This window comes from Nerophis ophidion, linkage group LG25 (assembly GCF_033978795.1).
Source record: "Nerophis ophidion isolate RoL-2023_Sa linkage group LG25, RoL_Noph_v1.0, whole genome shotgun sequence".
NCBI lineage: Eukaryota > Metazoa > Chordata > Actinopteri > Syngnathiformes > Syngnathidae > Nerophis > Nerophis ophidion.
Window position 1 is genome coordinate 28,358,565 of NC_084635.1, and position 23,689 is coordinate 28,382,253.

The 23,689-nt window shown below is 39.8% G+C and overlaps 1 protein-coding gene across 2 annotated transcripts in view; it reads right to left on the reverse strand.

Moving 5' to 3' along the window:
- cars1 (cysteinyl-tRNA synthetase 1) overlaps window positions 1–23,689 on the reverse strand; it is a 57,488-nt gene that overhangs the window by 26,175 nt on the left and 7,624 nt on the right. The window contains exons 2-8 of one of the 2 annotated variants that reach the window (XM_061887732.1): window positions 20,818–21,045; window positions 15,693–15,784; window positions 14,592–14,680; window positions 14,409–14,505; window positions 6,155–6,253; window positions 5,877–6,026; window positions 3,906–4,046 (exon numbers count right to left, since the gene is read on the reverse strand). In XM_061887732.1, the coding sequence (XP_061743716.1) occupies window positions 3,906–4,046; window positions 5,877–6,026; window positions 6,155–6,253; window positions 14,409–14,505; window positions 14,592–14,680; window positions 15,693–15,784; window positions 20,818–21,045 (896 nt within the window). The remainder of the gene's footprint in view (window positions 1–3,905; window positions 4,047–5,876; window positions 6,027–6,154; window positions 6,254–14,408; window positions 14,506–14,591; window positions 14,681–15,692; window positions 15,785–20,817; window positions 21,046–23,689) is intronic. The other variant, XM_061887734.1, reaches the window with a different exon arrangement.

Consider the following 23,689-nt stretch of genomic DNA (forward strand, 5'->3'; position numbering starts at 1 on the left):
CTCTATCCTCCTTCAAAACTGCTCAAAAACAACACCTCCAGGCAACTTCAACCCTTTACTAACACCCTCCCCCATTCACATCACATCTCCCCGGATTGTAAATAACCAAATGTAAATAATCAAATGTATATGCTTGTTCTTATGCTATCTGAACTCCCTATGTTCTCTGCTGGCTGTACATATCCTACTAAGTCAGACCTACACTGTTTCAATATCCATTTCTCTGATGATGCAATTGTTGATGACTGAAGTGTTGATATCAACCAAACCCTCCTCATCCCACCCCCCAGATTGTAAATAATTCAATGTAAATACTCTGATGATTCACCTGTGTGATGACTGTATTATGCTGATAGTATATATTTGTACCATGAATTGATTAACGTGGTTGAAAAATGTATTGGGGTGTTACCATTTAGTGGTCAATTGTACGGAATATGTACTGAACTGTGTAATCTACAAATAAGAGTTTCAATCAATCAATCAACAAATGTATAAACAGTTCAGAACTTTTGTGTTAGGTTTATTGTAAAAATACAAAAACATTTTTTAAATCATAGAAAATGAAATAAAAAGGGTAAAAGTTAATTAGTATTTTATTGAAGGAAATTAGTATTTGATCCCCTACGAAACGGCAAGCAATCTGACACCTAAAGTTATGTACCCATGAAGCACATATATTAGTCCCGTTTCTAAAATAAAGTACTCCTAATCTCAATTAGTTATGTGAATAAAAGACAATTGGCACAGGTTCCATTTACAACTCTACCACCATGGGCAAGACAGGACAGAGAACCTCAGGTACATAAGACTAGAATGGACTACAACACAATCAGCAAGAAATTTGATGAGTAAGTGATTACAACTGGTGTCAAAATTCACAAATGGAAGAAATACAGGATAGCAGTAAAAATATGTTTTGGGGTTGTTGAGGACTTCAAGGGTACTTGAAAACGTCAATCATCACATTGAGGGGCTGATGAACAGGGATTGGTCATGTACCGTAGAATCTCGAATGACAACCTCAAGGTCTCAGTCAAAAAACTGGGGTCATGGAGAGAGCTTTTCAGCATCAACCAAAACATACAGCTCCGAAAACAAAGAGCGGCTCACAAAGAAACACAATAAAATACTGGAGTGGCCAAGGTAGTCTACGGAAAAAAATCCAACAGACACATTGACCAAAAAAACGCCAGTGTTATAGAGTCCACAAAGAAGGGTTTTAGTTGTAAAAAAAACAATCATAATATGACCCCTTTACATGTTAGGTTTGAATCAAAGACCACACCAAGATATCTAAAATTGTCCACCACATCTAGATATTCATCATTGTCTAAAACAAATGGTTATAGGTCATTAGGCTGCCTGCCATGAAACACAGTTTTGGTATTAAGATACAGACAGGAATTTTGGAGCTAGAGGGAGTCTGGTACCATTGCTCCAGGAAGTATCACAACAGGTTTTTTAAGTTTTAGTATGAGCATACAACACTATCATCTGCATATAGCTGTAACTTAATAGTTAAACACACATTAGGTAATAACATTGACAAAGTAATAAACAAGTAATCTAAGATGACTGTCAATTATTGTTATCAAACAGATGTATTTATTCAAATACAGAATAACCTGTACATTTGCTGTATAATTCATGTCTAAATTCACGGTTCGGGAATTTGGAAACAAAACTAACAAAAAACACCTCATACTGTGTTTACACTGCACACCAAATCTGATTAGTTTTTTGCCCTTAAGTGACGGATATAATGATATTATTTTGCCAGTCCAAACGCTATAAAGGGATTTGAATCTGATCTTTTCACATTAGATTTGGGCCACATCAGGAGGTAGTCCAAATCTGATTTTTTCCAAATATGACTGCAGTCTAAACAGAAATCCAACCTGAATGCAATTTTTACGTCACCTTTCGGCAAGCTACATCAATTGTGTTCGCAGGAAAAGACGCTGCTCACCAACTGAAGTGGATAAGTCATCATTTTTTCGGAGGCTGAATTTACGACTTATCACTCGTCAGTGATGCGCTAGTACTACAGTATATGTAATATATGAAGATATATACATATTATATGCTTTGATTACAAAGAAACTAGCAATTGTTATAAGACAGTGTACGCAGTTGCGTATTTGCATACGTGTTACGTAAGTGAGTTGAAAAATAAAGCCAACGCAAATGTCACAGTCTATTCCACTTAAAGTTAGGAATAGAACTCGAGCACATAAACATTTTTTTAATTTTACTTAAGTCACTCACTTTAAAGTTATTTTGCAAGGTAATGCAACTTTCTTGTTCATTTACATAAACCGGTCAACTTCCTTTTTTTTACTTCACCAAACTGCGCATGCAAGTGACGTCTAGGCCACAATGGTGCCTGTGTACAGTATTTTTGTTATTATAAGTCGCTCCAGAGTATACGTCGCACCGGCCGAATAAGTATACGTTATATAACTCATAAATAACCAACTGAGAAGGTGCCTGGTATGTTAACGTAACATATTATGGTAAGACATTCAAGTAACTATAACATGCTATACATTTACCAAACAATCCATCACTCCTAATCGATAAATCCCATGAAATCTTCTTCCTCGATGTCGCTTCTAAACAACTCTGCCAACACCAAAAAGGTATGCGCCCCTTCCTCTTGTCGTTTTCTGCTGCATATTTCACCACGTCCTGCTTGTAATCTGCAGTACATGATTTCCTTTTCGGTGCCATTTTTGTTCACCCCTTCTCAGTTTTTATAAGTTACCGCCAACGATGAAATGATCCATTTTAATAGCTACGGCAGTAGCATATAGCAGTTAGCATTCCATGACCCACAATGCCCTGACCCTCCCCCAACCGAATTCTTATTGGTTGATGTGTGTGTGACGATTGCTGACATTTTCTTCATCTTTTCCGCGAAATTAGATAAATAATAGGCCTGCGAATCTTTGGGTGTCCCACGAGTCTATTCAATATCGATTCTTGGGGTCGCGATTCGATTATATATTGATTAAACGCGATGCTCGATTCAAAAACGATATTTTTCCGATTCAAAACGATTTTGTATTCATTCAATACATAGGATTTCAGCAGGATCTACCCCAGTCTGCTAACATGCAATGAGAGTAGTAGAATTACAAAAAAAAAAAGCTTTTATAATTATAAAGGACAATGTTATATCAACTGATTGCAAAAATGTAAATTTGTTTTAACTATTAAAAAGAACCAAAAATGCGACTTATTTTATCTTTTTGAAAACATTGAACACTGTGTGTTGTCAAGCTTATGAGATGCGATTAAAGTGTAAGCCACTGTGACACTATTGTTCTTTTTTTCATGTTTATAAATGTCTAATGATAATGTAAATGAGGGATTTTTAATCACTGCAATGCTGAAATTATAACTAATGTTGATACTGTTGATAATATTCATTTGTGTTTCACTACTTTTGGTTTGTTCCGTGTAGTGTTTGTGTCTCCTCTGAATTGCTCTGTTTATTGCAGTTCTGAGTGTTGCTGGGTCAGGTTTGGTTTTGGAATTGGATTAAATTGTTATGGTATTGCTGTGTAGTGGTTTGTTGGATTGATTAAAAAAAAATAAAAAATAAAAATTTGGGGGGATTTTTTAAAATTGAGAATCGATTCTGAATCGCTAAACGTATTTGATTCGATTCGTATTGGAATCGATTTTTTCCCACACCCCTAATAAATAATATTTGATATTTTACGGTATTGTGTTAATTTCACACATAAGTCGCTCCGGAATATTTGTTGCCCCAAACTATGAAAAAAAACTGTGACTTATAGTCTGAAAAATACGGTACGTTTGTACAGTAGACTGATAAAGATCACATACTACGAGCAGTGTAAACAGTACAAAAAAACACCATTGCTACTTACATTCAAGGCCTTCATATCCTTGTGGTACTCTCCCTCCCAAAATGTAGGCAGAATTGAGAAGATCGAATTGTCTTTCACTTCACTTCCAAACTGGCTGTCCAGCCAGTCAGACAGCAAGTCCTTGGAAGTATCCAGGAGTGTCTACAGGAAAAACAAGTTCATTAGAACTATTATAAAGAGCTCCATGTAGTCATTATTTCATACCAAATACAAATCCCATTTCCATATGAATTGGGAAATTGTGTTTGATGTAAATAAATGGAATACAATTATTTGCAAATCCTTTTCAACCCATATTCAATTGAATGCACTGCAATGACAAGATATTTGATGATCAAACTCAAACTTTATTTTTTTTTTGCAAATAATAATTAACTTAGAATTTCATGGCTGCATCATGTGCCAAAGTAGGTGGGAAAGGGCATGTTCACCACTGTATTAAATCACCTTTTCTTTTAACAACACTCAATAAACGTTTGGGAACTGAGGAAACTAATTGTTGAAGCTTTGAAAGTGGAATTCGTTCTCATTCTTGTTTTATGTAGAGCTTCACTCTTTCAACAGTCCAGGGTCTCCACTGTCCTTTTTTTTACGCTTCATAATGCGCCACACATTTTTGATGGGAGACAGGTCTGCACTGCAGGCGGGCCAGGAAAGTACCCGCACTCTTATTTTACGAAGCCACGCTGTTTTAACATGTGCTGAATGTGGCTTGGCATTGTCTTGCTGAAATAAGCAGGGGCGTCCATGAAAAACACGGCGCTTAGATGGCAGCATATGTTGTTCCAAAACCTGTATGTACCTTTCAGCATTAATGGTGCCTTCACAGACGTGTAAGTTCCCCATGCCCTGGACACTAAAGCACCCCCATACCATCACAGATGCTGGCTTTTGAACTTTGCGTCGATAACAGTCTGGATGATTCGCTTCCCCTTTGGTCTGGATGACACAATGTCAAATATTTCCAAAAACAATTTGAAATGTGGACCCGTCAGACCACAGAACACTTTTCCACTTTGCATCAGTCCATCTTAGATGATCTCGGGCCCAGAGAAGCCGGTTGCGTTTCTGGATGTTGTTGATAAATGGCTTTTGCTTTGCATAGTAGAGCTTTAACTTGCACTTACAGATGTAGCGACAAACCATATTTAGTGACAGTGGTTTTCTGAAGTGTTCCTGAGCCCATGTGGTGATATCCTTTAGAGATTGATGTCGGTTTTTGATACTGTGTTTCTGAGGGATTGAAGGTCATGGTCATTCAATGTTGGTTTCCTGCTATGCCGCTTATGTGGAGTGATTTCTCCAGATTCTCTGAACCTTTTGATGATATTATGGACCGTAGATGTTGAAATTTTTAAATTTCTTGCAATTGCACGTTGAGAAACATTGTTCTTAAACTGTTTGACCATTTGCTCACGCAGTTGTGGACAAAGGAGTGTACCTCGCCCCATCCTTTCTTATGAAAGACTGAGCATTTTTTGGGAAGCTGTTTTTATACCCAATTAGGCAACCACCTGTTCCCAATTAGCCTGCACACCTGTGGGATGTTCCAAAAGAGTGTTTGATGAGCATTCCTCAACTTTATCAGTATTTATTGCCACCTTTCCCAACTTCTTTGTCACATGTTGCTGGCATCAAATTCTAAAGTTAATGATTATTTGCAAAAAAAAAAAAAAGTTTATCAGTCTGAACATCTAACATGTTGGCTTTGTAGCATATTCAACTGAATATGGGTTGAAAATGATTTGCAAATCATTGCATTCCGTTTATATTTACATCTAACACAATTTCCCAACTGATATGGAAACGGGGTTTGTATATAAACTTACTAAAAAGACAAACTATATCAGAATTGACAGATGCTACCTAAATATTACCAAATATACAATACAGTCTGGCAAATAAACAGTAAGGTAAATAAGAATGATGTTTATTCTCAATGTGTATACATAAAGCTAATAAAAGTCTCACTTGAGCCAGAGGTTCCACCACTTCCTCTGCTGCTTTGTTCTCCATCGCCGCCTGCAGGGGCTGCAGAGCGGCAGTGATGGCAGCATCAAGCCTTTGTAACATTTGCTTCTTATCTGGATCAGTAGTTGAGAGCAAACGGGCCTGAAATGGCTGTCAGGAATAAACAGTGAACAGATAAAATAATTAGATTTTATTAATACCACCAACTCTACCTATTTTCAAACCACCACAATTATGCAATGACTTGAATTTTTATTTTAAACACTGTAAGGTCTTACCACTCGGGCGATCAGCACATCCTGCAGTATTTGGGCAGGTTGCGGCTGCTTTTCCTTGTACTGGTCCAAAAGATAATTCTGACGTGCCCTTTTAATAATCTGGTACAAAAAAATGAATTTGTTAGTATCTTTACTGCTTCCTTAACAAAACATTATGCACATATATCCAGTTAATGCATTCCACGAATTTAGCCCCGGGGTCTAATAAGGGTTCCCGCACTTTAGTCGAAATTTTCCTGGGCATTATTAGCCACGACAGATACAAGTCTGATCTCCAGTTTACGGTTATCATTTGTAGATTAAAAATAAATATTGAATATTGTATCATAGAATATTGAAAATACAACTAAGTTTACAGCATAATCCTGGTGAAGCAGCTCCTGTAGTCACTCGTTCATGGCTGTGGGAGACGTTCTTGATACACTCTTAAACAACTTTTTCATTGAATTTACTGATGGTTGCTGTAATTCTAAATTTAGCCATGTTAAAGTATATGTATTTATGCTGGGAAAAACTAGAAAAAGGAAATTCCAGCAGTTCAAATAAACATTAAATAGTTAAAAAAATGTTGCGTCCCATTTTTTTCATTTTTAAGGTGTCCCTCTTCCCTGTGGTCTCTGTGAGCATCTCACTCTGTTGATGATTTCCACAGGAAGTTAACAAGTTTAGACCTACAAAACACAAATTCATTAATCTGTTTAGTTTTGTGTGGAACACACAGTATTTAAAACAGAATTCCGAAAGTTGTATAAATTCACTTATCTCTTGTTTCAATCGTCAGACAATAAAACAAGTGTAAAATATTGAGTGTGAAACAAGAATACCTGTTTACTATAATTACCTAGAAGATATACACTATATTGCCAAAAGGTATTTGGCCACCCATCCAAATGATCAGAATCAGGTGTACTAATCCCTTGCCCCGGCCACAGGTGTATAAAATCAAGCACTGAGGCATGGAGACTGTTTCTAAAAACATTTGTGAAAGAATGAGCCGCTTTCAGGAGCTCAGTGATTTCCAGCGTGGAACTGTCATAGAAGGCCACTTATGCAACAAATCCAGTCTAAAACTGTCCTCGCTCCTAAAGTCAACTGTCGGCTTTATTAGAAGAAAATGGAAGAGTTTGGGAACAACAGCAACTCAGCCACAAAGCGGTAGGTCACGTAAACTGACAGAAAGGGGTCAGCGGAGGCTGAAGCGCAGAGTGCAAAGACTTTCTGCAGAGTCATTTACTATAGAGCTCCAAACTTCATGTGCTATTCCAATTAGCCCACGTACAGTACGCAGAGAGCTTCATGGAATGGGTTTCCATGGGCGAACAGCTGCATCTAAGCCCAACATCACCAAGTCCAATGCAAAGTGTGGGATGCAGTGATGTAAAGCATGTCACCACTGGACTCTAGAGAAGTGGTGATGCCTTCTCTGGAGTGACGAATCATGCTTTTCCATCTGGCAATCTGATGGACCAGTCTGGGTTTAAAAGGTTGCCAAGAGAACGGTACATTTCGGACTGCATTGTGCCAAGTGTGAAATTTGGTGGAGGAATAATTAAGGGTGTGGGGTTGTTTTTCCAAGAGTTGGGCTTGGCTCCTTGTTCCAGTGGAAGGAGCTTTGAATGCTCCAGGATACCAAAACATTTTGGACAATTCCATGCTCCCAACCTTGTGGGAACAGTTTGGAGCGGGCCCCTTCCTCTTCCAACATGACAAAGCAAGGTCCACAGACATGGATGACAGAGTCTGGTGTGGATGAATTTGACTGGCCTGCACAGAGTCCTGACCTGAACCAGATACAACACCTTTGGGATGAATCAGAAAGGAGACCAACATCAGTGTGTGACCTCACCAATGCGCTTTTGGAAGAATGGCTGAAGATTCCTATAAACACATTCTGCAACTTTGTGGACAGCCTTCCCAGAAGAGTTGAAGCTGTAATAGCTGCAAAAGTTGGACCCACATCATATTGAACCCTACGGGTTAGCAATGGGATGGCACTTCAAGTGCATTTGGGGATGGCGGGGCACATTTGGGAGAGTAGCTTTGCCAGCAACCTGAGGGTTCCTGGTTCAATCCCCACCTTCTACCAACCTCGTCACGTCTGTTGTGTCCTTGAGCAAGACACTTCACCCTTGCTCCTGATGGGTCATGGTTATAGCCTTGCATGGCACTTCCCGCCATCAGTGTGTGAATGTGTGTGTGAATGGGTGAATGTGGAAATAGTGTCAAAGTGCTTTGAAGGTGGAAAAGCGCTATAGAAGTATAACCCATTTACCATTTATATGCGAGTCAAGGCAGGTGGCCTAAATCTTTTGGCAATATAGTGTATGTTACATCCCACTGCACACAGCCAACTCCATAAACAACAAACTTCCTATAACACTACTTTGCCTGTGAATCAATAGAAGAGAGAGAAGCCTGTGTCTTTGAACGAGGAAAACCTTTCACCCACGATCAATACTAGCAAGACTTTTCCTGCTTTTGCGTTTGCGTCCTTGACAAAGTTTGAAAAGTCGCTAAATCAAGTGTCAAGTGGATGCTTTGGTTTGCAGAACTCCTCTGTGCAGAAATACACATTTGTATTGGCTAGGAGCGTCACATGGGGCTCTGCAACGGCTAGATAAGAGGCGATGTGCCTTATGATGCCCAAAAAGTGACAATGGACATAAATGCACATACCCTTTAACCAGTTTGCATTAGCTCAAATGGCAGCGAGAGGATAAAATATTTTACAATGAACATTTCCAGGACCTTTTAACCCATTTTCAGTGTCTTCCATGACTTGAAAAATGATAAATCATTTTTCAGGTTTTCCTTATTAATATTTGATTTATTTCCAATAAATTATACAGGCACACATCAGCTAGCCCAGTTTATGTAGGATTGTGCAATCAGAAAGAAGCCACAGCTAGACGCAATCTCATCTCAGGTGTATACCCTCTGATCAGGAAACATGCCAGTTTAATGATTTATACTCAACAAAATGCAAAACATTATTCGGATCATACAGACTTCACTAGTGTGCAGTGATGTATTCAACAACATTTATTCAACAACCTGACTTTCTACAGCTCGTGTCATGTTTTTAATATAAGTAGTGACAACATTAATCTTGCGGATCTGACATTTTAATGCAGAAAAAAAAAATCGTAATGTGAAGCTGGGAGTAATTATGACTACACCCCACTACCTGTGATTGATCCCTGATGTTCCATTCAGGGATTTATGCTGCTGAATTAGATACCAATTAGAGATGCGCGGATAGGCAATCATATCATCCGCAACCGCGTCACCAATCATCCATGAGTGGGATCGGCCGATACCAATACCGACGGAATCACTCTAAATTTCACAATTTCATTATGGTGAATACTACTGAAAGTGTAACAATATCAGCACAATATTTTAAACTAGTTCTTTATTTCTTATTACATGCAATTTTTTGAGCAAAACAACGTCTAGTTTTAGCCAGCTGGGATTGGCACTAAAAAGGGAATCTGCAAAGGCAATCACGTACTTTTTCAAACCCTTAACTGGTCGATCAGCACATCACATTTTCCAATGAAAACCTTAACCACCCTAAGTAATAAATATAAATCATTTGGTGTGCTTACTATGAGATGTGTCTACCTCTGGCTGTTATCCATCGCCCCCTCTGGGACCTATTCAGACTATCAGTGAATTTTCAGAATTTGTCGCTAATTTAGTGATGCACGCAGATAATATAATTATGATGAGGGATATTAATGTCAATATGAACACCCCGTCAGACCCTCCGTGTGTGGTGTTGCAGAGTATAATTGATAACTGTGGCTCTTACGCAAATAATAATTGAACACATGCTTCGCAACGGTAATACAATAGACCTAGTCCTTGTCCGGGGTGTCACCACCTCCAAAGTTATGGTATTCCCATACACTAAAGTAATGGACGATGATTACCTTATAAAATTTAAAAGTTCTGACTTATTGTCAACAAGATACTAATAAACAATGCTTTAGCAGCTGCAACATTAATGCTGTCACAATTACGACTCTTGCTTGCCTTTGGTAAATGGCACCGTTCCCACATTATGTGGGGTCTATCGATAACCTCACTAACAACTTTGACGATGCCCTGCTCAACGCCATTGACAGTATAGCACCGCTAAAGCTAAAAAGGGCCCCAAGTAGGCATACCCCCTGGTTTACAGAAGAAACCAGGGCTCTTAAACTATCATGTAAATATCTGGAACGCAAATGGTGTGTGACTAAACTTTAGGTTTAACATCAAGAATCGAGTGATAGTTTTAGTTAAGGTAAGCGTGTGTTTATAAGGTATTAAACTAATTACAACTCCAACCTCATCTGCCTCAATAAAAACTATCCTAAATATATGTTCAGTACAGTAGAATCGCTAACCCTACAAGGGATTCCCCCCAGTAGCTCCACCCACTCAGCTGATGACTATGAATTTCTTTAATAAGGAAATTGAACTCCTTAGAAAAAAAGATTAAAGATTATAGAACACAATGCAGATACGAACGGATATTGCCCTCCAAAATAATCCCTCTCTTTTTGAAGAAGTAGAGGAACTCCTGCAACTTGTAAATGTAACAAAACAAACTACATGTTTACTTGACCAACTTCCTTATCAAGAAGCGGTTTGTAATATTAGGACCATCCGTGCTAAATATTATAAATGTATCACTTTCCTCTGGCACTGTTCCCTTAGCATTCAAAAAGGCGGTTACTCATCCTCTGCTCAAAAGACCTAACCTCAACTTAAACTATAGTCCGGTGTCTCACCTTCCCTTTATTTCGAAAATCCTCAAAGAAATTGTTGCACAGCAGCTAAATGAACGCTTAGTGTTTAACAATCTCTGTGAACCCTTTTAGGACAAATCACTCTCTGGAGACAACCCTCACAAAAATGACTAATGATCTACTGCCAACAATGGATGCTGATACGTTATCCATGCTACCGTTACTTGATCTTAGGGATGCTGTCGATACCGTTGTTTAGGGCTGGGCGATATGGCCTTTTTTTAATATCTCGATATTTTTAGGCCATATCGCAATATACGATATATATTACGATATTTTGCTTTGGCCTTGAATGTACACTTGATGCATATAATCACAGCAGTATGATGATTCTATGTATCGACATTAAAACGTTCTTCTTCATACTGCATTAATGTTACTTTTAAACTTTCATGCAGAGAGGGAAATCACAACTAAGTCAATTGACCAAAAGTGTATTTAATAAAGTTATTAAGCAATGGCGCAAACATTCATGTAATTTCCAAAACAGAAAATGCAAGCTTGTCAGAGACATTTTAAGTGTCAAATAAAAATGAGCTCCATAATAGGACATCAAATAGTATTCGTCCTTCACTATGTGGTAGGTTACTACAGACGTTATGAAATTCTCTTCATTCTCTAGCGAGTGACTTTTCAAATGATGCTACATATTAGCAGTAATGCTACTTTTTACAGCAACGCTTTTGCCCATCACTTGACAAATTATGGTTGTCTGTTCGACATATTCCCACTTGAAGCCGAACCACCGCCAGGCGATGTACCCCCTGCTGTTTTTAATTGGGAATTAAGTCTTCCTTCATTTGTTACTAGATCCGCACCTTCTTTCTCTCGTATCACCACTCGTACGGCTACGTTAGCATCATAGCTAACATTACCTCTCTGCTACCTGTGTGTAAGTTTGTGCGCCTGCTTGTCTGTGAGAAGGAGAGACAGGAAAGAGCGAGAAGAGCTTGTAGTGTAATGCCTGCAGCTAAAAGTAACTGCGTGAGAACGTATACTCTAATATTACGATATAGTCATTTTCTATATCGCACAGAGACAAACCTGCGATATATCGTGTATATCGATATATCGCCCAGCCCTACTGTTGTTCATACCATTCTTTTTGAAACTATCAAAACACGTATTGGTATGTCAGACTTAGCCTTTTCTTGGTTTAACTCCTATCTCACTGACAAGATAAAGTAAGTCTCCCATAACAATGTGACCTCAATGTATGTTAAGGTAATGTGCGGAGTTCCACAGGGTTCGGTTCTTGGCCCTGTACTCTTCAGTATCTACATGCTGCCGCTAGGTGACAGTTCTCACGGTTATGCTGATGACACTCAACTTTACATCCCCCTAAAGCTGACCTCCAGCCCAGATTGTAGTCATCTGGAGGCATGTCTAGATTAAATTAAACAATGGACGTCCAGTACTTTCTTGCATCTTAACGCAACGAAAACGGAAATGCTGATTATTGGTCCAGCAAGACACTGGCAACCATTTGACAAGAAAACAATTTAAGAACACAATTACACAAAGCGACTCAGTAAGGAATCTCAGTACTATCTTCGACCCAACTCTCATTTGAGTCACACATTAAGAGTGTTACTAAAACAGCCTTCTTCCATCTCCGTAATATTGCTAAAATGTCCCATTTTTCCCTCCATCGAGACTGAGATAAATATTCATGCATTCGTTAGGTCTCGTCTTGATTACTGCAAAGTATTATTTTCGGGTCTCCCGATGTCTAGCATTAAAAGATTACAGTTGGTACAAAATCTGGCTGCTCGACTTTTGACAAGTACAAGAACGTTTGATCATATTACCCCGATACTGGCCCACCTGCACTGGCTTCCTGTGCACTTAAGATGCGGCTTTAAAGTTTTACTACTTACAGTGGGGCAAAAAATTATTTAGTCAGCCACCGATTGTGCAAGTTCTCCCACTTAAAATTAAAAACAGCCCCAAAGCATGATGTTTCCACCCTCATACTTCACAGTAGGTATGGTGTTTTTGGGATGCAACTCAGTATTCTTCTTCCTCCAAACAAGACGAGTTGAGTTTATACCAAAAAGTTATATTTTGTTTTCATCTGACCACATGACATTTTCCCAATCCTGTGCTGTATCATCCATGTGCTCTCTGGCAAACTTCAGATGGGCCTGAAAATGCACTGGCTTAAGCGGGGGGACACGTCTGGCACTGCAGGATTTTATTCCCTGTCGGCATAGTGTGTTACTGATGGTAACCTTTGTTACTTTTGTCCCAGCTCTCTGCAGGCCATTCACCAGGTCCCGCTGTGCGGTTCTGGGATTTTTGCTCACCGTTCTCATGATCATTTTGACCCCACGGGATGAGATCTTGCATGGAGCCCCAGATCGAGGGAGATTATCAGTGGATAATTGTTCCCACAGTTGATTTTTTCACACCAAGCTGCTTGCCTATTGTAGATTCACTCTTCCTAGTCTGGTGCAGGTCTACATTTTTTTTCCTGGTGTCCTTCGACAGCTCTTTGGTCTTGGCCATAGTGGAGTTTGGAGTCTGACAGTTTGAGGCTGTGGACAGGTGTCTTTTATACAGATAACGAGTTCAAACAAGTGCCATTAATACAGGTAACAAGTGGAGGACAGAAGAGCTTCTTAAATAAGAAGTTACAGGTCTGTGAGAGCCAGAGATATTCCTCGTTTGAAGTGACCAAATACTTATTTTCCACCATAATTTACAAATAAATTATTTTAAATTCCTACAATGTGATTTCCTGGATTTTTGTTTCACATTTTGTCTCTCACAGTTGAAGTGTACCTATGATGAAAATTACAGACCTCTGTCATCATTTTAAGTGGGAGAACTTGCACAATCGGTGGCTGACTAAATACTTTTTTGCCCCACTGTATGTCTAAAACACAAAACGGTCTAGATCCATTCCATCTTGTTGATTGCATTGTACCATATGTCCCGCCCAGAAATCTGCGTTCAAAGAACTCGGATTTATTAGTGATTTCTAGAACCCCAAAAAAGTCTGTGGGCTTTAGAGCGTTTTCTAGGAATGCCCTATAGGTACCAGTTAGAGATGCTACCTCAGTAGAAGCATTTAAGTCCCATCTTAAAACTCATTTGGATACCCTAGCCTTTAAACAGACCCCTTTTTGGACCAGTTGATCTGCTGTCCCTCTCTTTTCTGCTCTGCCCCCCCTGTCTGCGGGGAGAGGTTATCAGGTGACCGCAGACCCCACATTTTTCCCATTGGGTTGAGTTTTTGCTTGCCCTGATGAGAGATCTGAGCCGAGGATGTTATTGTGGCTTGTGCAGCCCTTTGAGACATTTGTGATTAAGGGCTATATAAGTAAACTTTGATTGATTGATTGATTGACATCCCCACTTATGATATAAAGTATGTAACTGAATTATTTTATTCTACTTTATTGAATATTGTATTTTCAACATCAAACAAAACTACAGCAACTTACTTTGTCATCAATGTCTGTGATGTTCATGCAGTAGAAGACATCATACATGAAGTAGTCTCTGAGAATCCTCCGCAAAATATCAAAAGAGATGTATGATCTGGAAAAAAGGTAAAAAATTACAAGCATATTGCATTATAAAAATGGTGTTAACAGCTGGCATGCTTTTTTTTATACAGTGATTACCTGGCATGTCCCATGTGGGAGGCATCATACACAGTTGGCCCACAGCTGTACCACGTGATCTTTTTCCCATTCTGGGGAACAAATGGCTCCTGAAATATATCAGAAGATGTAAGTTCAAAAATTCAATTGCATTAATCATGATTAATCCCATTTTTTGGATCGCACATGCTCTTTTACCTAAACTGCAGAAGTTGGTATACCTTCTATACAACCAATTGTCAGGTCACTACTGTATATAAGCCAGCACAAAGAAAAGTGAGGACACTCCGACTGGTGTGCTTTCTTCAAAATACACTTCAGCAGAACTCTATATACTACTAGAAAAGTTTTAAGCAAATAAATCCTATTCAAGTAAAACATTTTTAAAAACATTCCTTTATGTCACTGACAATGAAATGTAATGTGTCGGGGTCATTTTTTAAGTTCCTTTAAATTAGGTAGCAAAGTAATTTACGATTAGTCAAATTAAATGAAGTAATCACAATTCATCAAAATGATCAAGTGTGGTTAACCAGATTTAAAGAATGTATCTTTTAAACAGTTGTAATTTTTTATCATGTTTTTTTGCTCACTTTTGTACATGTCTAAAAAAAAAAAATCCCCATGTCCCTTTAGGGGCTCCGTACTTTTGCCTTCCCCATAGTTTATATAAATTACATTTGACATTGCCAATTGCAAATTAGCAGTGATATAATTTAGTGCGGTCCCACTACCAAACACACACTACTCCTCGGTGGCCAAGAGGTTAGAGTGTCCGCCCTGGGACCGGTTGGTTGGGAGTTCAAACCCCGGCCGAGTCGTACAAAAGACTATAAAAAAAATTGAACCCATTGCCTCCCTGCTCGGCACTCAGCATCAAGGGTTGGAATCGGAGGTTAAATCACCATAAATGATTACCGGGCGCGGCACCGCTGCTGCCCACTGCTCCCCTCACCTCCCAGGGGGTGATCAAGGGGATGGGTCAAATGCAGAGGACAAATTTCACCACACCTAGTGTGTGTGTGACAATCATTGGTACTTTAACTTTAACACACATGCACGCAGAGAAAGATAGCAAAAAATGACTGTCCTTTGGCAAACAAACCCTCTTTTCCTCCATACCTTTGCTCTGGTGAGGCTGTTGTAGAGGTGAAGTCGAGGAACATCCGATCCAGCTGGTGGAGACCATTGAGGCTGGACCCGCTTTCCTTTACCTGAAATCAATGTTAGATCATTAAACAGGGAAAATATGTATTTGAATGGTCAACACATCATTCAAGTGAGTGACGTCAACTCTTGTACGTACAAGAGTGGAAAAGAATGTATAAAAGGTGTAAAATGATATGGATATTATTTGAAATAAACAAAAGTACAACACTGAAAGGTCCTGTAAAGTCCAGTCACTTTGTCGTACTTAATTTAAAAAGTATGCTTTAGTTGGTTACTTATTTAATTTAAAGGGGCTCTATTGTATTAGATTTTTGGACATCTGCATTGAGTCCTTGTATTTTCTGCATCGCATGAAAACAGTGTATAATTAACTCAATCCCCCGCCCTTTTGATATGCTAAACAAAAATTAACTTTTCTTTGCATCCAAACAAATATTTTCTTGGGGCAATTGCTCAACATGCTAAGATTGTCTAACCAGCAGAGCAGCGCAAAGCGATGAAACTTCAGAAGCAGATGGGAATGCAATAACATGTGCATTCCCATTAAAGTAAGCAGACATCATTGTTACTGCTTGCAAAGCTCACTTCAAAATGCATGAACCTTATTAATTAATACTTTGGCATTGTTTAAGTATTGTTGTGTTGCAAATACAATGACAACAAAGTGCCTATCGTATTCTAACATTGTAGTACAATACAACTGGCAGATGATGACCTATTCTTTTTTTTTTACGTGCAAATAGTCTACAATTTGTTGATACCCTCTGCAGACATCTCTTTTGAGCGAGTAAGACTATTACAGAAAGAATCAGCCAGAATGTATGCTGAGTCTAGAGTAGTAGTAAGAGTTTTGTTTTGAAGTCTAGAGCAAAGCCTGGTTGCATCTATATAGTGCCTTGGGTGTGTCTTCAGTAACAAGTCAAGAATGACAGGAAAATGATTACATTCACCTGTAATTCTCAACAGGACACGTTGTGTGGGCTTGGTTAATCATTTCAAAAATTTCCTACCTTCAAAAGGGACCCTATTTTGCAAAACCAACGTTTCTTACTTATTTGGTACCAGCTGGTGTTTATTTTGGAATCAAATCGGATAGGCATTGCACAGATATTTATAAAACAGTTTTGCTTCTAAACGAACCGTTTAGAATTTGCTCTTTCCTGTGACATTAACGGCTTATCTATACAGTGTGTAGTCCATGCTGTAGTCAATAAGCTCCATCTTTTTTCTCCATCTTCTTGTTGTGGGGCAGACTGGCTGTTGCCATTTCTTAAACAAAGTAGCGTGAAGGTCGAACTTATATCTGTCAGTAGGCTCGCTATGGAAGCGCTAAAACTACAACGTGGCTGATGGGGAGAAGACGCAGTCGAAGTGGAGCCATGTAAATAGATCGCCCACAAAACAACATCCTGAAGAGATGGTCAGAAAGCAGCTTGAAAAACGTTTGTAAAAGATAATCTATGCAAAATATTGACCAAAGAAATGCTATTACATGTCATGTAGACCACAAGAAAGTGTTATAAATGGAGACAGTAAAAAAAAAAAATCATAATTTTAGCCCTTTCAGGATTTATTTCGGTCTCAATGAGACATTGTATATATATTTTTTAAAGCTTACATATTAAACTTAAACAAAAAAATATTCCTGCAAATGCAGGATACAAAAACTAGAAAATCCTCAAATGTGATTGGTTGGAAACTCTAGATTTAGTCGTAGGGGTGTAACTGGCATCGTCAAGGTTTGATAAGTACTTTGGTAATAAGGTTGTTAGTTTTAATTTTTGGTATTACAAAAAAAAAAGTTAACACACCATAAAACTACTTAATCTATAAATACAATTATTGAATAGAAATAAAATACAAATATGATATACTATATCATAATCGACAAGGTTTATTTGTTTTTTTTTAAGAAAGTGAAAGTGCAGGTAAGTGCGACAGTAAGTTTGAAAAGTGGGCATGATTATTTTATACATTAAAATGTATGTTAATTCCTTATTTGAGTACAGTATTAATTATTCCATTTTGTAGCTAAAAAAAATGTCAGCACACTGTGGAAAAAGACAATTCGATAAGACAAAAGCAGAAGGCTACATCGACTTCGATATTTATCATTTCTGAAAACACTTATAACCCTCGATATATATAGTTTAAGACAAATCCTACTGTTATCAGATATAAGTGTCATCAACATTTCAGCTTTTTCTTTTTTTCTTGTGCCTTTTTGCTTCATTTGGTTACATTTGTTGGTGTGTTTCATTTCTACAATGAATCTCAGCTCATAAAAAAGTGAGCCCTGGTCTGCATATGGTTGCTGCTTAAAACTTTGGACAACCATTTCTTACGTATGTCACAGTACAAACATACCCCCACACCCGGTTTTCTTAGCACTACCATGACTCCCGCTGGTCATTACACCTTGCCTTTCATGGAGGTGGTAATGCACACTCCCTTTATATACTCTGTATGTCGTTTTTTCTGCTTTGGCGCTGTATCCATCCAGTGCACCGAGGATTAAACCCAATGCACACACACTCTTAAAGGGGAACATTATCACCAGACCTATGTAAGCGTCAATATATACCTTGATGGTGCAGAAAAAAGACCATCCATTTTTTTAACCGATTTCCGAACTCTAAATGGGTGAATTTTGGCGAATTAAACACCTTTCTGTTTATCGCGCTGGAGGTGATGACGTCAGAATGTGACGTCGCCGAGGTAACACACCCACCATTTTCATTTTCAATACATTACAAACACCGGGTCTCAGCTCTGTTATTTTCCGTTTTTTGAACAATTTTTTGGAACCTTGGAGACATCATGCCTCGACGGTGTGTTGTCGGAGGATGTAACAACACTAACAGGGAGGGATTCAAGTTGCACCACTGGCCCGAAGATGCGAAAGTGTCTGCCGCCAGACCCCCATTGAATGTACCAAAGTGATTCCACATTTTACCGGCGATGACAGACATAGCACAGAGATGTATGGATAACCTGCAGATGCATTTGCAACGATAGTCAACGAAATCACAAAGGTGAGTTTTGTTGATTTTGACTGCAGGCTAATCGATGCAAACATGCTACGCTAATCGATGCTAACATGCTATTTACCGGCGGTGCTAAAGCAGACATGGCACAGAGATGTATGGATAACCTGCAAATGCATTTGCAACGATAGTCAACGAAATCACAAAGGTGAGTTTTGTTGATTTTGACTGTCAGCTAATCGATGCTAACATGCTATGCTAATCGATGCTAACATGCTATTTACCGGCGGTGCTAAAGCAGAAATGGAACAGAGATGTATGGATAACTTGCAGATGCTTTTGCAACTATATTACGTTTCCTTCCACCCACATTTAATGCGAAAAAAAACACTTACCAATCGACGGATTTAAGTTGCTCCAGTGTCAAAAGATGCGAAAGTCCTGATCGTTTGGTCCGCACATTTTACCGGCATTGCTAATGCAGCTATTCGGCCATGCTATGGCTATGAATAGCGTCAATAGCTATTCGCTCAATAGCTTGTTTCGTCTTCAATATTTTCATACTCCAACCATCTGTTTCAATACATGCGTAATCTGTTGAATCGCTTAAGTCGCTGAAATCAGAGTTTGAATCCGAGCAAATGTCACTATATCTTGCTGTGGTATTTCCATTGTTTGTTTACATTGGCAGCACTGTGTGACGTCACAGGGAAATTGCCAGTGTCTTCGCAGAGAGCCGAAAATAAGGCACTTTAAAGCTTTATTTAGGGATATTCCGAGACCGGTAAAATTTTGAAAAAAAACTTCAAAAAATACAACAAGCCACTGGGAACTGATTTTTATTGTTTTTAACCCTTTTGAAATTGTGATAATGTTCCCCTTTAACGTTTGCTTACACACTAAGTAAAATGTGCAAATGTAGTGTTTTTTTCATTTATTTTTTATTAATTGTAATTATATCAAGTGATTATTATCTTTTAAATATTTCATGACAAGTGAGTGTCTTCTTCACCTGCCTTCCCTGACCACACGTGCCTGGTTTAAAGCTGTATGAGTCTGTACAGAACCAAAGGCTCCTTACTGAAAAGTCAGAACAAGTGTACAGTACACATCCTAAATTTTGATAATAAATTACTTAAATGGTGCTTTTTTGATTTTTTATCACCTAAAACTACATGAGAAAATGTCTTCAGACACCCAGTAAGTCTGCTCAGCAGGTAGACTGCTTCCTATTTTTTCCATGCAATAAAAAAATGCATTTTGTTTTCCTAACTCGTGAAGTTAAATGTAACACTTTTATATTTGATGAGAGAATCAATGTCCATGTACAGTAAGACTGAATAGCTGAGACCATGCTCAGATGAATACACTGTAGCTCCAAATGTCCATGCAGAAAATTCAACAACATGCGGCAGAATTACAGCATGCACACAGCACAAGACAAAAAGGCTTACCGAAGAAAGTAAACAAAATCACAACACATGTGACGTAACCCTATATAAGTAGGTCACTATTATCTATTTGTTCTTATTTTGGATGATTCAAAATCAGTGGTTCTTAACCTTGTTAGAGGTACTGAACCCCACCATTTTCATATGCGCATCCACCGAACCCTTCTTTAGTGAAAAATAAAATGTTTTTCAAATTCAAGACAAAGTTGTATGATCTTATACTGGTGCACAAAATGAACCGGGCATAAACATCACCTTGTTCAAAGAACAAAACCAACACAGTGCATGAATTGTAACAAATAACACACCTGCAAATCAGTTTGGGCTCTGCTGTTGCCGTATCCCTAATATGCCAATAGGGAGAAGTTTTTATGTACACGATAAGTCGGGTGTGGCTTGAGTGGAGCCTCCACCGAACCCCTGAGGCCGACTCACCGAGCCCCAAGCGTTCGATCGAACCCTGGTTAAGAACCACTGTTCTAAATATTTATGGTTTAAGGTGCAAGCATGCACATGACGACAGACAATAGTGAAATAAGTGGTGCCTAAGTTCATGCTAGTGATTTCTCCTCCATGGAGGACCTCCGCATCCTGGCTGGTTTTGCAGACAAGCCAGCTCACGTCTATCTGGCTACTCACTGCTGCTTTGTGGGCTCAGGTCCTGCTGCAGGGCTGTTATATGTCTGTGCCAACGCAGAGCGTGGACATGTTGTGGATCTGGGGGTCTGTAGAGACGCTTAAAGGCTTTCTGGTCAGCCTGAGAAGGGCTAAAACCAGCCAGGTAACTGCGAGTGGTTAGGTAGTCATTCAGTGCAGCTTCAAGTGCTGCTTCTTCATTTATTTGTAGCAAGAAGCCATACTCAAAGGCTGTAAACACAAGAAAGCAAATAGTTGCAGATAAGATGAGGCCGCAATAGCCTGAAAAAAACACTACTATGTTTCCCTTGGACAGAAATCAGCGGACACCATAGTCATGCATGGGCTCTCACCCGTTTTGGACTTAAATCTAAAAATATCATTCATGCCACAGGATGAAACAATGGAATGTGCCTTCCTACCTAACAATATACAAACCCCGTTTCCATATGAGTTGGGAAATTGTGTTAGATGTAAATATAAAAGGAACACAATTGTTTACGAATCATTTTCAACCCATATTCAGTTGAATATGCTACAAAGACAACATATTTGATGTTCAAACTGATACAAATTTTTTTTTGCAAATAATCATTTACTTTAGAATTTGATACCAGCAACACTTGACACAGAAGTTGGGAAAGGTGGCAATAAATACTTATAAAGTTGAGGAATGCTCATAAAACACTTCTTTTGGAACATCCCACAGGTGTGCAGGCTACTTAAGAACAGGTGGGTGCCATGATTGTGTATAAAAACATCCATCCATCCATCCATCTTCTTCCGCTTATCCGAGGTCGGGTCGCGGGGGCAGCAGCCTAAGCAGGGAAGCCCAGACTTCCCTTTCCCCAGCCACTTCGTCTAGCTCTTCCCGGGGGATCCCGAGGCGTTCCCAGGCCAGCCGGGAGACAGTCTTCCCAACGTGTCCTGGGTCTTCCCCGTGGCCTCCTACCGGTTGGACGTGCCCTAAACACCTCCCTAGGGAGGCGTTCGGGTGGCATCCTGACCAGATGCCCGAACCACCTCATCTGGCTCCTCTCGATGTGGAGGAGCAGCGGCTTTACTTTGAGTTCCTCCCGGATGGCAGAACTTCTCACCCTATCTCTAAGGGAGAGCCTCGCCACACGGCGGAGGAAACTCATTTCGGCCGCTTGTACCCGTGATCTTATCCTTTCGGTCATGACCCAAAGCTCATGACCATAGGTGAGGATGGGAACGTAGATCGACCGGTAAATTGAGAGCTTTGCCTTCCGGCTCAGCTCCTTCTTCACCACAACGGATCGATACAACGTCCGCATTACTGAAGACGCCGCACCAATCCGCCTGTCGATCTCACGATCCACTCTTCCCCCACTCGTGAACAAGACTCCTAGATACTTGAACTCCTCCACTTGGGGCAGGGTCTCCTCCCCAACCTGGAGATGGCACTCCACCCTTTTCCGGGTGTGTATAAAAACAGCTTCCCAAAAAATGCGCAGTCTTTCACAAGAAAGGAGGGGGCGAGGTACACACCTTTGTCCACAAATGCGTGAGCAAATAGTCAAACAGTTTAAGAACAACGTTTCTCAAAGTGCAATTGCAAGAAATTTCGGGATTTCAACATCTACAGTCCATAATATCATCAAAAGGTTCAGAGAATCCGGAGAAATCACTCCATGTAAGCGGCATGGCCGCAAACAAACATTGAATGAACGTGACCTTCGATCCTTCAGACGGCACTGTATCAAAAACCGACATCAATCTCTAAAGGATCTCACCACATGGGCTCAGCAAAACTTCAGAAAACCACTGTCACTAAATACAGTTTGTCGCTACATCTGTAAGTGCAAGTTAAAGCTCTACTATGCAAACCGAAAGCCATTTATCAACAACTTTTCCAAGATGGCGCTGCTGTAGTGGCTGCTGTATGCAGGAGCTCTGTGCTCTTGTGTCATCCTTTTGTGTTTCCCTCTTGTTTTCATGTGTTATTATATTTTTTTGCCTTTTGGTCCAGGACCCTTTGGGACTGTGTGACAAGGGGTGGCCCTTTCATGACCTCTGTGGTGTTTTTTTTGTGGACTTCTGGATCTGCCTCCCGGGAGCCTTTTGGCCATGGAGACCAGCTGCTGGGTGTCTGCCACACCGGGGTCGGTTTGGAGGGACTGGAGGAGATGCGGAGGAGGGGACAGGGCCGCGGAGCTAGCACTGAGCGCTGGGACGGAGAGGCTTCGCTGTGTCTTGGCTGGGTGAGCAGGTGTCGGACACCTCAGTCACCTTGGACGTAGCCTCGCTCATCCATGCGAACTGGACACTGGCCGAGAGTGGAGTCGGCTGTCTTGGTTGCTTTGTTGGGTCTGCTCCTGTCTCTGGCCATCCTCCCTCCACCCCAGCGGACGATGGCGTGGAACACCGCAAAGGCCACCATAGTGGATATGTTTCTTTTACTTTTTATTCATAGCTGTATGTAGAAGTGTCTGGTTGTATCTGCTGCTTTAATGTATTTAATGTCTTCTGTGTTCTTTGATGTTTCCCTCTTACACACATGTAAAAGGGATGTGTACTATGGCTATGAGTTGTTTTTTTCCCTTAGCCTCAGTCTGCACTTCCTCTCCAGGGCCCAGGCAAAGACCGACTTTTTTTATTTTAATTTAATCTTCTATTTTTTTCTCCCATTCCCCCCTCTTGTTTACCAGTATCTCATCTTTTTTGTAAGGGGCGCTGGAAGCCGGCAGACCCGTAAGCGATCCTGTTCTGTCTCCCTGTAATGTTTGTCTGATCTTGAATGGGATTGTGCTGAAAATTTAAATTTTCCTGAACGAACTCTCCTGACGGAATAAATAAAGTACTATCTAATCTAATCCATCTAACATCCAGAAACGCCGCCAGCTTCTCTGGG